The sequence below is a fragment of the Raphanus sativus genome, chromosome 5 (assembly GCF_000801105.2).
Source record: "Raphanus sativus cultivar WK10039 chromosome 5, ASM80110v3, whole genome shotgun sequence".
Classification (NCBI taxonomy): Eukaryota; Viridiplantae; Streptophyta; class Magnoliopsida; order Brassicales; family Brassicaceae; genus Raphanus; species Raphanus sativus.
In genome coordinates, this window is record NC_079515.1 from 34,039,380 (window position 1) to 34,055,995 (window position 16,616).

The following is a 16,616-nucleotide window of genomic DNA, read 5'->3' on the forward strand; positions in this document are numbered from 1 at the left end:
ATTGGCCTAACCGGGGATTTGGAGTAGAGCCAGTCTTATCACTCTTATCACTCTTTTTCTCTTTCTTTACTCTTTTGAGGAGACTGCTTTACTGTAAAAATGACCACTCGGGCAGCTTCTATATATACAACAGTAAAGAATCTAGAAATAAATACTAGGTTTTAAAAAAAAAATATATTCTTATTTCATGTCACTGTTTTTGCAATAAAGAGCGTATGTAAAGTATAAAGAAGATATGTGTCTTGCTGAAAAATTGACAGTTGGGACAAAACAAGTCAAACTTTTTTCTTTCATCGACATTCTTTTTCTCTACTCCGACTATGACCTTTTGTCATTTTACACGTTAGATTATAAAGTGATAAGTAAAACAAAAAAAATACTTTTAATTACCGTTTTTGTTTATTTTACAAAAACTCATTGTTTGTAGATTTTTTCCCTTCTGGTGGAATTGTTTTTAGTTTTCCTCATCTGCTTCTCACGTTTTAGTTCTTGTTACCTATATAAATTACTAGTGGTTTTCCGGCGCGCGCGTCTGTATGTTTTATTTTTACATGAATTTATAATTTATTATATGATCTTAGTAAAGAAAATATGTTAAAAATATGAAAATAAAAATATGTTAAAAGTAAATGATATTTTTCTAATATTTTTGATAGTGGTTAATGAACGTAGTATGTTACTTTGTTTGAAATTGTTTAGTTCAAAGAGAAATAACATAAGTGGCTGTTACTAATTGATTTAATAAAAATAGAATAAAAAGCTGATAGTCGTAACAAAGTTAATTTAGTTAGAAATAAAGCAAAGTTGACATTTTATTTAGAGAACATACTTATATTATTAATTATTAGAATACTTATCACCTATTAAACTTGTACTAATATATGTAGTTCAAAGAATAGAAAGATAGAATAAGTTTCATATTTTATAAATTTTATAAAAAAAATAAGGGTGAAGTATCAATTTTTGGTAAACTAATTGATGAGTATTAATATATACTTTTCAGATTACCACGTTTATTTTTTAAATATGGAGGTGCGAGTTGTATGTGTTAGTTTAGTTTGAAGACCTCTAAAAATATGTATTTTAAAATAAGAAACATAAATTTATTTTCTATATTAATTTTGTTATAATGGAAGATTATGTCTGTCTGTTAACGAAATTCTTGTTTGTCTACACTTATTTGCAAATATCAACGAATCTTGATAAATTTAAATATATTTTTTTAGCTAAAAAATATAAATGTTTGGTAAACTCCTCTATTTAATGGACAAATTATGTTTTAACCGGAGTGGAACATTTCACCAAATCTTCTTACCTTTCCATCAAGCAGCAACATATCAATCCCAACAGCTTGCCTCTTTCTTAACATTCCAGGCTTGCCAAAATTGTTGTATCCTAATCTTAACAACATCTCTATACCGGCTTGTCTTTAACTCTGAACAATGAAACTGGGACTTCGACATGATCTAAAATGGAAAAAGTAAAGGGATTTCCACCCGAGCTCTCACACCGTCTATATATAGGCAATGAAGCTAAGGAAGCATGAATTAAATAAATCTTTATAAAACCTAAATACGATTAATATGAATTAAATTTTGCTGACAAAAAAAATCTGATTTACATTGGGTCACCAAATCTACCGGTTCAACCGCGGATCCGGATCGGATTCAAAACACTGTTATAAACTCGTGGACATTTATGAAAGAAAGTTTAAAAATTCAATGCCTTTCACAATTAACACCAATTAAAACCCATTAAATATAAATTGAGAAAATATTTTAATGGTTAAAAGAGAATGCTACATGGCATTTTTCCCCCAAGGAGATAAAAAAGCCTACTTTATATATAAATTATTTAGTTCCGGCCAGCGGTTCTGGCTCTCCTAACCACCGCCTGTCCGGCAAAAGCTTCTAATTTTATTTTTTCTGTCTTGGCTTCCGGCTGCGCACCGTTTTCTGTCGGTGGTGGTCCGGCTATGGTTTTTCCGGGAGGCGATGGGATATCCATCGTTTGTCGCCGGCGTTTAGATTCTGGGGCCGTACCATTTCTTCTCGGATGGTGGTCGCCGACTTTCGTTTCTCGTAGATGGGTTCGAGTTGTGTCAACGTTTTTTCTGTGCGGTGGTGAGTGGCCGAATTCGGATAAAGTCTCGTGAGACCGATGGACGTTTTTCTAAAGTTCGGGCCTTAGTGAAAGACTCTGGTTCCTATATCTTCAATACAGTTGTTGGAGATGGAATCTGGTGGTCGTGGTGTGTGCCCCGGTGTTTCCGGTAGGTGTTATCTGTTTCATCTACAGCGTAGATTTCTATGAAAGAGGAAGTGTGGGTGAATCACGATTCCGGTGAGATCTCGGTTTACGAACTCGGCGGCGACCGATAACCCTTCTGATGATGAAGCCTAACTGGTGGACACGCGGCCTTGGTTTGGTGCGGTTTCGCACACGTGGTGGCGTTGGAAACTAGGTTGGGTTTGGGTCTCATTTTATGTGGGTTGGACGGTTTAGGTTTACTTGTTTTTGTGGTTGGGCTGTATGGGCCCTTCTTTGTATTTTGTTTTATAACATACTTCAGTTCAGTTGAAAAAAAAAAAAAGTTCTTGTTACCTCCGTGTCTCTTTGAAATTCGGATATATTGCTGATATACTTCGATATAGTTTGCATATAAACTATTCGCAGGAGTGGTACCAAACTCTTTGCGGCATGTGTATATGCCATTAATTATCCTACCTTATGCTGAACGTCTTATTTACAACCAGTTCTGGTGTTTTTCATGAACTAATAAATTTATAGCGACACAGTAATTTTTGGGAAATTTGGGAAAAAAAAACAAAACAAGTAGTATTTTGTCCCCTTAAAATGATTTCAATTTTTTCTATTTTTGGACTTTCACTACCCTTCAAAAGTTTAAAAATTCATATAAAATAATTTACAACACAAAATAATTTACAAAAATATGAAAAATGAAGTACTCAATTATGTGCATTTATGAAAAATATTAGTTTTATAAAAACATATTTGGAATAACAATTTGAAAAATGGGGTAAAGTTGTTATTATATCAGATCTACCATCTACGGCGTTTCATAATATGCATTCTACTACAGCCACAACGATCTACCCATAGTAGACTGCTAAATACACCAAAAACAGTTGAGTCTACAAACGTAGAATACATAATCTACATTATATACTACTTTCTGCGAAAATCGTAGATAGTAAACCCTAATAAATGTTCTTATGTCTTCCTCTGAAGAATAAACTTTCTTCCTATCTCTCGTTTGTCTACGTTCTATGTATACTCGTTCTACCATGTCATCCATATTCTACGGGTTGTAGTAAGTTCGTTCTACCGGATTTTTAACAGAATCCGAAAATCTAGGAAATAACTGTCAAAAAATATTACCTAAATCTATTAAATCTTATTTATTTCCCTTTTTTAAAAAAATTTGTTCCCTAAATTTTAGTTTTTCTTGCCAACCACGATTTTGATAGATGTAAATTTACATCCCTATTTTATTTAAGTTTCTAATCAGCCACTAATCTCAATAGTTTCAAGTAGTGTAAGTGGTTTATGTTGTAGTTATTAATACCCAGGTGAAGTGTTCGATTCTCCCCTTCTACATTTTTATTTTAAAAAAAATTCCTAAAATAACCTTTAATAAGAAAGTCAAATAAGACCATTTAAATTCATATCATGTATGCCTTTGTTTGTTATTGTGTATGAAACCTAAAAAGAGATTCAATTCTAAATAAGAGATTTAAATCCAATGCTAAATAATAGAGTTAAGGATCATATATATAAGAATAACTAAAAGAAATGATATTTTGCTGATCAAATTCGTCGAGTTCTCTAGCCTTTTGTAACATGAGTCTCTCTTCTTCCTCGTCCTTATCTTATTAATTTTGAGAAGCATGGGCAGCAAGCCTCCTGAGAACAAATCCACATGTTAGTATCACTTCTCTCATGATATTAGCATACAGAGCAAAGACATATCAGACAATAGTTCTTCAAGAAACTCATTAACTTGGTATCACAAAATTTTGCAACAGGTCTTAACAAATATACAATTCAGAAGAGTCAACTCTAAGCCCCTTTCTACCATAGATAAGCACAAACAAAATTATATGCAACCAACCATTAGTCATCTAACCCAAAATTGCAACGTCACAAGCATCTCCAACACCATCAAAGGAGTTCTGGATCTTTTTTTTTGCTAGTCCAGTCGGTAAACAACTCCAGCAAAAGAAAAATAATAACTATGGTGAGTAGAAACAACAAGGCCAGAACTCATTGAGCTATAGTTGAGGTCACATTAGAAGCACATCACACTTAGGTGTCAAACCACTATAAGGGAGAACAATGACTTAATACGTAACTAAACCAAGAGTTTCTCCTTCAAAATAATCAATAATCCAACTCCTTACCAGTCACTTAGGCATCAGAACCCCGAATGATAATGGTATTCCACAACAATTCTAACTTAACATGTTAAATTGTACACAGAAGAATCTCAAAAATATACACTGTGAGCCATTAATTTGCGTTTCTACTCTATTCAATCTTTTATTAGTACACATGCACATCAACAAAATCAAAAAAAATAATCAAAATCGAAAAGGGGATCTCAAAACCCTACCTTCAATTTTGGGGAAAGAAGAACCAAGATGAAAATCAAACACCTATTTGTTCTTAATCAGCGACAAGAAGCTTCTCCCGAGCTTGAACAACTTCAATTGTAGCCGGAGATTACAAAAAGATTCTAATTTCTGATGTTTAGAGAGGAAAAGAGAAAGAAGAAGGACAACAGAGAGATGTGACGATGAGTTAAAAGTCTCCGAAGAACTAATACGGCGGAGAAGGTGTTGATGGCGAAACCTAATGGCCTCTTCGTTGGAGAGAAAGAAGAATCCTAGTAGACGACATGTTTCTGATACTTTCTGTTTTCTTTTTAATTTTTTAATAATTGTATTTGGAAATTAACAGAAAGGATTAAACGGTATTTACATTATTGTTTGTACTATAGGGACAATTATTTTGGTTTTAATTCTAAGGGGACAAAGTCATACTCCCTCTGTTTCATAATAAGTCTCACTCTGAGCTCATTTTCTTGTTACACAAAGAGTGTCACTTTATAATTCCAATGTAAATTATACTAACTTTCAGCTGAAAATTAATTGCAAATTGCATTGATTTTATAAATAATTTTATTTATCTAAAATACTATTGGTCAAAAGGGTATAATTAATTACAATTTACATATATTTCAACAACTTTTTTAATCTGTGTGAAAAATGTCACAACGACATTCTTTAAGAAACGGAAGGAGTAGTTGTTTTGTTCCCTTTTCCCGAATTTCCCATAATTTTTTATGATAAGAAATATCAGCACTGTCTGAACGCAAGTCTTGTAAACATTAAATGAGGTTTGACGGGCAAAAAATGAGTTTTTGAATTGCAATAGTAGATACCGGAGTATTAATTGATGGGCGACTATAATTTGCATTTTAGGGAACAAAGTGCAAAAGAGTAAACCTCAACAAAGAGAGGGGGGCAGGGGAGGGTCAGAAGTGTTTCAGTCTATCTAATCCCATAATCTCGGGGTCTAATCTCCTCTAAGGTGATTTACGTGTTGTCATCTCCCTGCTTTATAATTACAATTTACACCTATATATGTCCTAAAGGTAGCAAATATAAACCAGAAAACCTTTATAAAAAAAATTCTCAAACTGATAAAGAATTTGACAACGAAAATAAAACTATACTAGATTTTGACACGCACGTCCGTGCGGTGTATATTTTTATAAAATATATTATTTTTATGTTAATATTAGAGTTGAGCAAAAAACCCGAATCCAAAAAATCGAACTGATCCGGATCCAAAACAAAATACCAAACTCGAATCGAAATTGATTAATTATCAAAATTTTAGTAGTTAGAAAACTGAAACCGAATCTGATCCGAACCGAAATATTTCAGATACCCGAATTTATTCAAAATAGATTTATATACTTAAAAATATATATTAAATTTTTAGATTTAATGTATATAAAAACATCTAGAATGTATATGGTACTTATAAGTTGGTTTAAATAATTGAATATATATATATATATAAATAGTCAATTGTAAATATCTAAAAAGTTAAAGTATACTCAAATCACCAGAAAATACTTAAAATAATTATTGATTATCTATCCAAATATTTAAATCAATCCAATTTATATGTTAAGTTAAGGTATTCTGATACATGTTATTCAAATTTATATGTAATATATTATTTTTTATATATTTTTAGAAGTATATAATGAATTTTAAAAGTAATTTAATTGGGTTATCCTAACCCGAACAAACCCGCAAAGATCCGAATCATATCTGAACCAAAATTTAGAAATATCCGAATGAGATTGAAGTCTTTGATCCCAGAAACCTGAAAACCATACAGACTCAAAGAAAATCCGAATGAGTACCCGAACGTCCACCCCTAATTCACAATATATTTTTCCTTTAAATACACATCAAACATATAATTAATAGTATTTTATACGTACTATAATATAAATAATCACATATATTATATTTTAAAAATTTAGTGTTAAATATAAAAATCATAATTTAAGTTGGTATATGAAATTTGACATTGTATTGTATTTTTCTTATATATATTGAAAACATTTTTTAATAATGGTTATTGGAAAATATTTAGTAAAACTAAAATTTTGAATATATGTATATTTTGAATCATTTTTTTTGATATAAATCAACTTTAAATTATTATTTTGATTTGAAATATATATATATATATATATTATTTTTTTTAAAAAAAATATTTTATGATTATTTTAGACAAATTATATTTTTAGATAATTAGATTAGCTCATTTTTCGTATATTTTAAAGTTGACCCAAAAAGATAGTTTTTCATAATATAATAGATTTCCAATTTTTTTAATAACATTATTCGTTCTTTTTTAAACTGATATTCATGTTTCCAAACAAATCTATTTTTTTTTAAAATTGCTATCCAAGTTTCCAAACAAACATATTTTAAAAATTGTTATCTATGTTTCCAAACAAACATAATTTGTATTTCAGTTTTAATAATATCTAATCTATTAATTTAGGGATTATCTACTATTTGAAGTTCTCATTTAAATTTTGGACTCTTTCATAGTTGTTGCTAGAATATATCATGCCTTCTATACAATGCAACCTACCAACTTAAATTAAACCAAATCTTAACCAACATAGATTAGTTAAACCTAACCAGTAACACTTTTATAATATTTTGGTTAATCTTTTATAAATTAGATCATATAAAACCGAACCACTCTTAAATCAACGAGTTTCATATCATTCCAGACATAAGAAAAAAAATATCCGACTCATTTACAACGTAAACATACAAAGACCGTGTATACTTATGCTCATTGATCTTCCAAAAACCAAATAATGTGGCATAGACCAACATAGGCTCATGTTCGTATCACTAACTTTACTTCCATATATTTACTCTTCACCTACATCATATCACAACATACACAGTTATGCAAGAACATGATTTTTTGTTCAAACAACCAAATAATGGTGGCATATGGCCAGTAGATTTTTAAAATATGTTTCTTTATATATTACATTTTACGAGACTATGTGTATAAGTTTTTTTTTTGAAAAAAGGCATAACAATGTGTATAAGTTAAAAGGTAAAAGGTGTGACAAGGCAAATTATTATACTAAAAATGAAAGAAGATTAAATACAAACTAATAACAAGTACAACACAGATTATCTAATCTATTAATTTAGGGATTATCTACTATTTGAAGTTCTCATTTAAATTTTGGACTCTTTCATAGTTGTTGCTAGAATATATCATGCCTCCTATACAATGCAACCTACCAACTTAAATTAAACCAAATCTTAACCAACATAGATTAGTTAAACCTAACCAGTAACACTTTATAATATTTTGGTTAATCTCTTAATATAATTAGATCATATAAAACTGAACCACTCTTAAATCAACGAGTTTCATATCATTCCAGACATAAGAGAAAAAATATCCGACTCATTTACAACGTAAACATACAAAGACCGTGTATACTTATGCTCATTGATCTTCCAAAAACCAAATAATGTGGCATAGACCAACATAGGCTCATATTCGTATCACTAACTTTACTTCCATATATTTACTCTTCACCTACATCATATCACAACATACACAGTTATGCAAGAACATGATTTTTTTTGTTCAAACAACCAAATAATGGTGGCATATGGCCAGTAGATTTTTTAAATATGTTTCTTTATATATTACATTTTACGAGACTATGTGTATAAGTTTTTTTTTTGAAAAAAGGCATAACAATGTGTATAAGTTAAAAGGTAAAAGGTGTGACAAGGCAAATTATTATACTAAAAATGAAAGAAGATTAAATACAAACTAATAACAAGTACAACACAAATTATAACACTATTAAATTCTATATATTTTTTATAAAATATTATATATATGTCTAATATGTATATATATATAAATGTTACACAAAATATATATAATATTATATACACATATTATATATACCATATATTACTTATTGAAATTTGACAAATCAATTTCCGCCCTTTAGGGCGGGTCCTAATCTAGTAGATGATATATTAGGGATTATGTACATAAATACTTAAAACTTGATTTGCAAGATTGACATTTAAAGGGAATATTCTAGTAGCTGATTGATATGTTAATTTAAATAAGATCCGCGGGTTGATTGATATCGCGACTTAAATGTGTAGAGAAATAGGAATATTGTGATATTTGATTGCCAAGAATATAGGAATATCATTAATTTATATCTTATTGTTATTAATTTGTGCTATAATATAGGGAGTTATTTTGGAAAAAATCTTGGTTATACATCGACGTCGGTTTAAGCACAACATTCCGGTTTGATCTCAGCATCGACATCGGTTCAATTTAAATACAAAACACAGTGTTTTAACCCTAGTGGCATTCTCTTGTAATATTTGTGTAACTTTAAGGGGTAAATACAATTTGTACTTCTCCTTTAATAGATTAGATTCTCAAACTGATAAATTACAATGCTATATATAACCAATCACCAAAACCGAAATTTCACCGTTAACAAAAAAAAAAATCAAAATTATTTATGATTCTAAGAAAATCGATGAATCACATTAAAACTAGAAATAGGAGTGAACAATCCCTAGTCAAGTAAGGCTTGTCAATGAACAGTTGTGAACACAAAGAATAAGAAAAAGGACAAAACAAAGCCGTTTGAAAGCAAAAAAAGAGTAGTTAAAAATAAAGATTGAGCCGATAAGAAAACTGTAGGTAGCCAATGAAGAAACGACAGGTCAAATCGGAGTTCTGGCAGTCTGCCAATTGTAATGGTCAGTCTATTTCTATTTACTTGACAAAAAAAGTCTATTTCTATTTTGACTGTCTCACTCTCTCTCTCCCTCACATGGCCCAGCCTTATCCTCCTCTCTCCTTCTCATGAGTCCCACAGGTTCCTCTTACCATTACTTTGTCCTTTCTCTCATGTCCAAACCTTTTAATTTTACTATACTGTTATGTCATCATGTTCATCATTGCGGCTTGCGACTTAATACAGTTCTTTCTACTGTTATTTAACTGTTGGAGTCTTAGAATCCTGAAAAGATTGATTTATGCGTTGTAAATCCCCTATTACTACCCTATTTTCAACGTCATACTTGTCTTAATCGAAAAAAAAGTTTCAGTTAAAGAACAAAAAACATATCGCCTTTTTTTCCCTTTTTTATAAAGTTAACACATCTTTAATTTGTCTCCACATGTATGGATACATTTTTTTGTTGTCTTCGAAATCTTAGTTTTAGGTATTGGGAAGTGAAGGTAGTATGTTCATAAAACCCTAGTTGTTGCAAAAACAGAGGTGTTGACTTGCGTTGAGTTTCTATGCTTCATGGTTCAAATGTAAAAACAGGCCACTTTATAATCAACAAAGAATCGTCTAAAAAGCCATGAAAACGATAAATGGGCCTAAAAGCTCGTCAAAGTCCATGGATTCTGTCTCATTTTTTATCAGTTACGTTCTTAAAAAAGTAAAAAATGTGGATCATGACGTTGACTTCTCATCACCCCCAACGACTTCTCCTTGGCGTCAAGTAAATGGATCACATCGAAACGACGTCGCATAAGCGTCGCACGCACGAACCTTCTATTATCAACTCTCTTCCTCATGTCGTTTTCGATATGAGTCCTGTTCGTTTGGTTGCCGCAGGTTTCAACGTCAGCGTCGGTGTCGGCGTCAGCGGCTGCGTCAAACTCGTTTATCTGATGTTCGTTTTATAGACGCTGACGCCGACGCTGACGCCGACGCCGACGCAGATTGCTGTTCGTTTCGAAGACGCAGGAAGTTGACGCCGATGCTGACGCCGACGCAGGAAGCAGAATTAAATACCGTTCGTTTGACAGACGCTGCGGCTATTATCATTTTATTCATATTTTATTTTAAAAAATTTGTAACATTGTCTTTTAAATAAATAAAATGTATTTTAAATATATTTACATCCACAAAAATATTATGTTTACTTGGTAATATTTTTTTGGTCAAATATACAAATATAACAATATTTTTGTCATAAAACTAAATCATACATTTAATTTTCGAAATTAGCACTTCAAACAAATAAGGCAAATATATGTTACAGATAAAAGAAACATGTAGTTTAAATTTGTAAAATTATATTTTAAATAAATAAAATATAGTTTAAATATATTTACATCTATCCAAATATTATAATTTATTGGTAATAAATTTTTAGTCAAATTTACAAATTTAACAACTCATTTTTATCATAAATTTTTAGTCAAATTTACAAATTTATCACAAATAAAAAGCTAAATAATACATATAGTCTATAAATATAACAACATTTTTTTTCATAAATCATAAGCTAAATTAAAACAATATAATATATCAAAATATTTATCATAAGCATATATGTTCAAGTGCATTACAATTTATAAGCAAATACTGATCATCTTTTGGTCTACCTATTGAGGATCAAGTTTTAATCAGAATGTTTATCATATGGTATATTACCATCCGTGAATTTCTCATAATCAGTGATGATGTATTGTTTGTCAAAAACGGGCACAGGGGTGCACGAGCAGCTGTGTGGGAAAACTTCAAGGACAATCCGCTGTTCGACATCTCAACAGAGCACCCGACAACGTATTACGAAGACATGCAGAGAGCAATCTTCTGCTTATGCCCACTGGGATGGGCCCCATGGAGTCCAAGACTAGTAGAAGCCGTGATCTTCGGTTGCATCCCTGTGATCATAGCAGACGACATTGTGCTACCATTTGCAGATGCGATCCCTTGGGAAGACATTGGTGTGTTTGTGGACGAGAAGGATGTTCCTTACTTGGACACCATACTCACATCTATCCCACCAGAGGTTATACTGAGGAAGCAGAGGTTGTTGGCAAACCCGTCGATGAAACAGGCGATGCTGTTCCCGCAACCAGCTCAACCAGGGGATGCGTTTCATCAAGTGTTGAACGGGTTGGCTCGCAAGCTGCCTCATGATAGGAGTGTCTATCTGAGGCCAGGTGAGAAGCTGTTGAACTGGACAGCAGGACCGGTCGCTGATCTGAAACCTTGGTGAAAGGACATATGCGATCGAAGAGATGTGGAATTTGATACAGTTGATTCTATTGGTTGCTTGGTTTCTTGTCTGTATTTTGTAGAATTGTTTTGTATAACCATCAACTTAGTAAGTGGCATTGTTTTCTGAAAAGCTTTGACAAAGAAAAAAAAAGCCACTACATAATCCATCAAGCTTTCACCAACCTTCCTTTCAGAAGTTAATCTCACGTCTCTCTGCAAAGAATTTTCCGGTAACAGCCTCTTGAGAGAGAACCAAGCTAAGCCAAACTCCGGTATCAGCTGCATCTTCAGGAGACATATTACCAGCGAAGCCAGTCATTGCAGTCTTCACCCAACCAGGACAAAAGCTGTTAACATAAATCTTCTCTCCCTCCTGTCTTGTCGAAAGCTCTTTCGCCATCATTCTAGTGTAAGCATTGACAGCAAGCTTAGACATGGAGTAGTCAGTAAACGTCTGAGGCCACCCGCCTGATTCCCAAGTTCCGTCTTTCACTTGGTCGATGAATGTAGAGACGGTTCGGTCTATAAGTTCTTCTGTCAGAGAATCCGGATTGCTTAGCTGATCTCTCAACTCTACATTCGCAAGCCTCTGCACAAGCATGCAACTCCACACAATTTACTAGAAAGTTAACTTGAAAAAGAAAAAAGAGTGAAATAGTTTACTTACATTACGTCTTCCGTATACTCTACCTAGCCTGGAACTAACGTTAACGATACGAGCTCCCTGAGGAGAGGGTCTCATCAACGGTATCATAGCTTTGATCATGTTTTTGGTTCCGTGGTAATTAGTAGATACAACCGTCTCAGCAAACTCAACAGAGTTATCTGAGCCAAGATTGTAGTTGACACCTGCGTTGTTCACCTGAATATATATATATAATAACAACAGTCACACAAACTGCATATTCAAGACAGAAGAACTATCCTCTGAATCCATAAGGATGATCTTACGAGAATATCAAGACCTCCAAATGTTTGTTTAATCCAGCAACCAAACTCTTTAATCGAGGAAGAGTCCGTGACATCAAGCTGATGGAAATCAACCTTGAGACCTTCTTCTTGGTGCCTCAAGGAAGTAACTGCTTCGACACCAGCATTGACGTTTCTGGCTGTAAGAACAACGGTCAATCCGTGGCTAGCGAGCTGTCTCGCGATCTCGAGTCCGATACCTCGGTTTGAACCAGTCACCACTGCTACATTGTCAGAAGACCACCATCTACACCATATCAATTCAAAAGCCTAATCACAAGCTAATTCAAGAAGAAGAGTGATACTGAACACAACACTCAATCTCTATCTCCATAAACCCTTCAACCACTTTAACAACTTAACATAGTTAAAACACTACAGAGAAGCTAGACATTTTGAGAGTTAACACAATGCTTGTGAAAACTGAGATTGATACCTCTGGTGGTCAGAGTAAGGGATGGTTCGAAGGAGAGAGATCTCCTGCATCCTCTTCTCCCTTCTCTCCCGCGCTTTCTCCTTGTTCGTCATGCCGCCTTCTTCTCTTCCTCCCTCGCTCTCGTCGTACTGAAGGTGTAAAAGTTTCTCGTAGTCCTGTCCGTAGCAAATAAAAAAAAAACATTTTAACATTTAGCCGTCAGCTCTTCAATATTTACGAATGAATACCTTTAACTTCTTTTGAAACCACATACTGGCCCAAAACCTTTTAATCAAACTATTTAGTCCCATTATCTTGTTTTTTAAATGTTCAATAAATCGGTAAGCGGTAACTAGGCGCTTTATAAAGAAGTAGCAACTATCCAGAATTTAGATAGGTCTAAGCATTAAAAAAAATATTATTTTTATATATTTCGCATTTATATAAAATATTTTTAGTTTTTTTTATTTAATTATAAAATTATTATGATGAATTATCAAAACTATACATACAAAACAAAAGAAATTAGACAAATATGCAGACTTATACTAATTTTATTATTTTTTAATATATGTAGACTAGTTTAGATAAATTTAAATTAATTTATAACAATTTAAACTGATATGAATTGTATAAATCAGATTTTAGAAAAATCGTTTCGGAGGAAACTAAATTGTAGTCTAGATCGATTTTTATAGTCTAATTTTTTTAATACTTTGGAGGTAATTCGGACTTTATGTCTGATTAATTTCTAAGTCAGGCACCGCCGTTAATAATAACCTGCTCTCTTAATAAAAAACGAACTATGCGCACAGTAAAACCGAATCCAAATGCTAAACACAAGTAGGCAATCTTATAACCTTATTAATCAAACTATCTAACCTTTTAAATATCTTATGAAAACAAATTTCTTTAGAATTTTTCTAAGCTTTTTAAAATTTATTTTATCTTAGTGAATTTGATGTTTAACAATCTATGTCGGTCATCAAATCATCTTACCGTAAATATTTAGTATTTTATTTTGTGGAACGAGAACATGAAAGAGGATAATTAATGACGAAAGCGATGATGTCATTGGCTACACTTGTCAAGTAGAACGAAAGCTAGTGTCCTACGTCTCTCTGCGCTTCCTTTTACAGGAGGATAGGAGCCCGTTATCGTTCCCACGATAAATAGATAACACTCTCGAATCGTTCCTCGTGGGTCACTTTATTAAACTAATAACTAGGATCGAAGAGAGAAAAACTTCACTAATCTTTCCGACACATCGGAGAGACAGATCAACGAACGTTTTGAATACGCGGGAAAATCATCGGGTAATAAATCTCTCCCCTGTGTGTCTGCTTTTGATTTAGCAATCGAATTCTGGGTTTTGGAATAGCGAATTAGAAACAAAGGTTAGAGAAAGTAGTCACGTAGTAGATATCTCTGTTTATGTTATGTCTAATCCGAAACTGGTTTTATGTTAAAGAGTGTTCGTTTTCGAAACTTGATTCTAGCAAATGAGCTTTCTCCTTGATCTCTTCTTGCTTCTCTGAGTAATTTATGACTAATTAACTGTGTATATATATATATATATATATATTGACATGGAAACAGGAGAAGACAATGGATCGTTGTCTTATCTCGACCTTACTTCTTCTGGTGGCGTTAACCATATCACCGAGGAGCCACGGGTTTCTCAAGACCGAGAATCAGAAGATAAAGTCTGCAACTTTCTTATCACCGAAGCTAGTGATGCATCCAGGATCAGTCGCCAATCCTTTCCTCTTCGACGTCGATTTCCCCAGAGGTCACATAGGCATCAAATCCTTCGACGCCGAAGTCGTCGACCAAGACGGCAACCCCGTCCCTCTCCACGAAACCTATCTCCACCACTGGGTCGTCCAGCCTTACTACGTTCGCAAAGGTTTCAACCTCTCTCACCGAGACATGCCTAGGAACCACGGGTTCTCCAGGCATCTCGCTGGTTCTGGTTCGAGTCTCCCCGATTACATCCTCGTTAAGAACGGAGGGCTGTGCAGGAACACGGTCAGGCATTTCTTCGGGTTAGGATCAGAGACACGCAAGACCTCGACGCGTGTCCCTGATCCTTACGCGATCGAGATCGATAATCCGGAGGAAAGACCTGATGGTTACGAGTTCAAATGGCTTCTCAACATCCACGCGATTGACACGAGGGGTGTTGTGGATAGATCGGGATGCACGGAGTGTCGTTGTGATCTGTATAATGTAACAATCGACGAGTATGGTCGAGCTATAAAACCGGATTACAAAGGTGGTTTGTACTGCTGCTACGATAAGACTCAGTGTCTTGTGAGAAACGGGTTTGATAATGTGGAGGAGAAGACGAGAACTCTGTATCTTAAGTATACCGTGAGATGGGTTGATTGGGACAGCTCGGTGGTGGTGCCCGCTAAGGTTTATATCCTCGATGTTACCGATTCTTGGGAACGTTCGGAAGGTTCAACAGGAGATAGCCAAGAACATTTTTGCCATGTCAGTAAAATCTTTTTACTTAGAGATCATTCTTTCTAAAGTTCTTATAAATTATTATTATTTTTTTTTTCAGGTGGAATATGAGGTGAAGCCGTGCAAAAAAACCAATGGCGATGGATGCGTTGACGTTAAAAAGAAGAGCTTAATGATGCCGTTTAACGGGTATATTGTCTACGGAGCAGCTCACCAGCACGCGGGTGGTATCGGTGCTGCTCTATACCGAGAGGTAATTAAAGTAAAGAGTGGTTTTTGTTTTAAGCTAATGGATTGAAACTGAGGCTTTTCTTTGTGTTGTTGTGGATTTGATCAGGACGGTGAGGGGATTTGCACTTCGATGCCAAAGTATGGCAATGGAGATGAGCCTGGAAACGAAGCTGGTTATATTGTTGGAATGTCTTCTTGTTATCCTGAAGCACCGGTGAAAGTGAGTTCTGGAGAGACACTGACTTTGGAGTTCAATTACAGTAGTGCCGTTGGTCATACCGGGGTTATGGGACTCTTTTACATGCTGGTTGCTCAGCAGCTGCCTGAACCGGAGAGCTCCTTGCCTGCACTTTTCCAGGTACACTTCCCGTACATAAATCTTGGTTTATGTCAGACCGGTTTCAGTTAAATATACGTTTCCGGGAGATATATTTACTTTACTTAACGTGGAGTATCCATCATTTTTTTTATTGTAGGCACATGCGAAAAGCGTGAGCTTTTTAACCTTTCTGGCAGTGACGGTGGTGGTGGCGGTTGTGGTTCTAATAGCCGCCGTGGTATACCGGAGACAGAACAGGGAAGATGGTTACCAATCACTTAGCACCTAAAGAGTAAAACTATGTTGACCACAACAGTGGATTTTTATAGTGTTCTGTTTTTTTTTCTTCTTCTTGTATACAAAAGAATCAAAATAAAAAAATCAGGGCCGTCTTTTACACCTGCAAGTGGAGCGGTCGAACAGGGTCCAAAATTTTAGAGGGTCCATAATTTTTCTTGTTTTAGTAATACTTATAAATATAATATCATATTATTTATAAAAAAAAACCTATAGCTATATTTAAATTTAATTTT

General features: G+C 33.8%; 3 protein-coding genes across 3 annotated transcripts; 2 read left to right on the plus strand and 1 right to left on the minus strand.

Moving 5' to 3' along the window:
* Window positions 1-11,066: 11,066 nt before the first annotated feature.
* On the plus strand, window positions 11,067-11,859 carry LOC130495274 (probable beta-1,4-xylosyltransferase IRX10L). The gene has a single exon (XM_056986788.1). The coding sequence runs from the start codon at window positions 11,082-11,084 to the stop codon at window positions 11,673-11,675; it is 594 nt and encodes a 197-aa protein (XP_056842768.1). The 5' UTR covers window positions 11,067-11,081; the 3' UTR covers window positions 11,676-11,859.
* LOC130495273 (uncharacterized) lies at window positions 11,737-13,255 on the minus strand. The gene is made up of 4 exons (XM_056986787.1): window positions 13,083-13,255; window positions 12,629-12,893; window positions 12,345-12,539; window positions 11,737-12,266 (listed from the first exon to the last, which is right to left on the minus strand). The coding sequence occupies exons 1-4, from the start codon at window positions 13,172-13,174 to the stop codon at window positions 11,868-11,870; spliced, it is 951 nt and encodes a 316-aa protein (XP_056842767.1). The 5' UTR covers window positions 13,175-13,255; the 3' UTR covers window positions 11,737-11,867.
* Window positions 13,256-14,192: 937 nt separating this feature from the next.
* Window positions 14,193-16,489, plus strand: LOC108829624 (uncharacterized). The gene is made up of 5 exons (XM_018603244.2): window positions 14,193-14,377; window positions 14,661-15,560; window positions 15,634-15,786; window positions 15,871-16,122; window positions 16,241-16,489. The coding sequence occupies exons 2-5, from the start codon at window positions 14,670-14,672 to the stop codon at window positions 16,370-16,372; spliced, it is 1,428 nt and encodes a 475-aa protein (XP_018458746.1). The 5' UTR covers window positions 14,193-14,377; window positions 14,661-14,669; the 3' UTR covers window positions 16,373-16,489.
* The last annotated feature ends 127 nt before the right edge of the window (window positions 16,490-16,616 follow it).

What these genes read in the sequence shown, in the direction of transcription:
- LOC130495274 (XM_056986788.1), top strand. Translation starts at nt 11,082, where the DNA reads ATGTTTATCATATGGTATATTACCATCCGTGAATTTCTCATAATCAGT.
- LOC130495273 (XM_056986787.1), bottom strand. Translation starts at nt 13,174, where the DNA reads ATGACGAACAAGGAGAAAGCGCGGGAGAGAAGGGAGAAGAGGATGCAG. An exon ending in CCTTACTCTGACCACCAGAG is followed by an intron (nt 12,894 to 13,082) that starts GTATCAATCTCA and finishes GATATGGTGTAG; the next exon opens with ATGGTGGTCTTCTGACAATG. An exon ending in TTGGAGGTCTTGATATTCTC is followed by an intron (nt 12,540 to 12,628) that starts GTAAGATCATCC and finishes ATATATATTCAG; the next exon opens with GTGAACAACGCAGGTGTCAA.
- LOC108829624 (XM_018603244.2), top strand. Translation starts at nt 14,670, where the DNA reads ATGGATCGTTGTCTTATCTCGACCTTACTTCTTCTGGTGGCGTTAACC. An exon ending in GCCAAGAACATTTTTGCCAT is followed by an intron (nt 15,561 to 15,633) that starts GTCAGTAAAATC and finishes TTTTTTTTTCAG; the next exon opens with GTGGAATATGAGGTGAAGCC. An exon ending in GTGCTGCTCTATACCGAGAG is followed by an intron (nt 15,787 to 15,870) that starts GTAATTAAAGTA and finishes GGATTTGATCAG; the next exon opens with GACGGTGAGGGGATTTGCAC.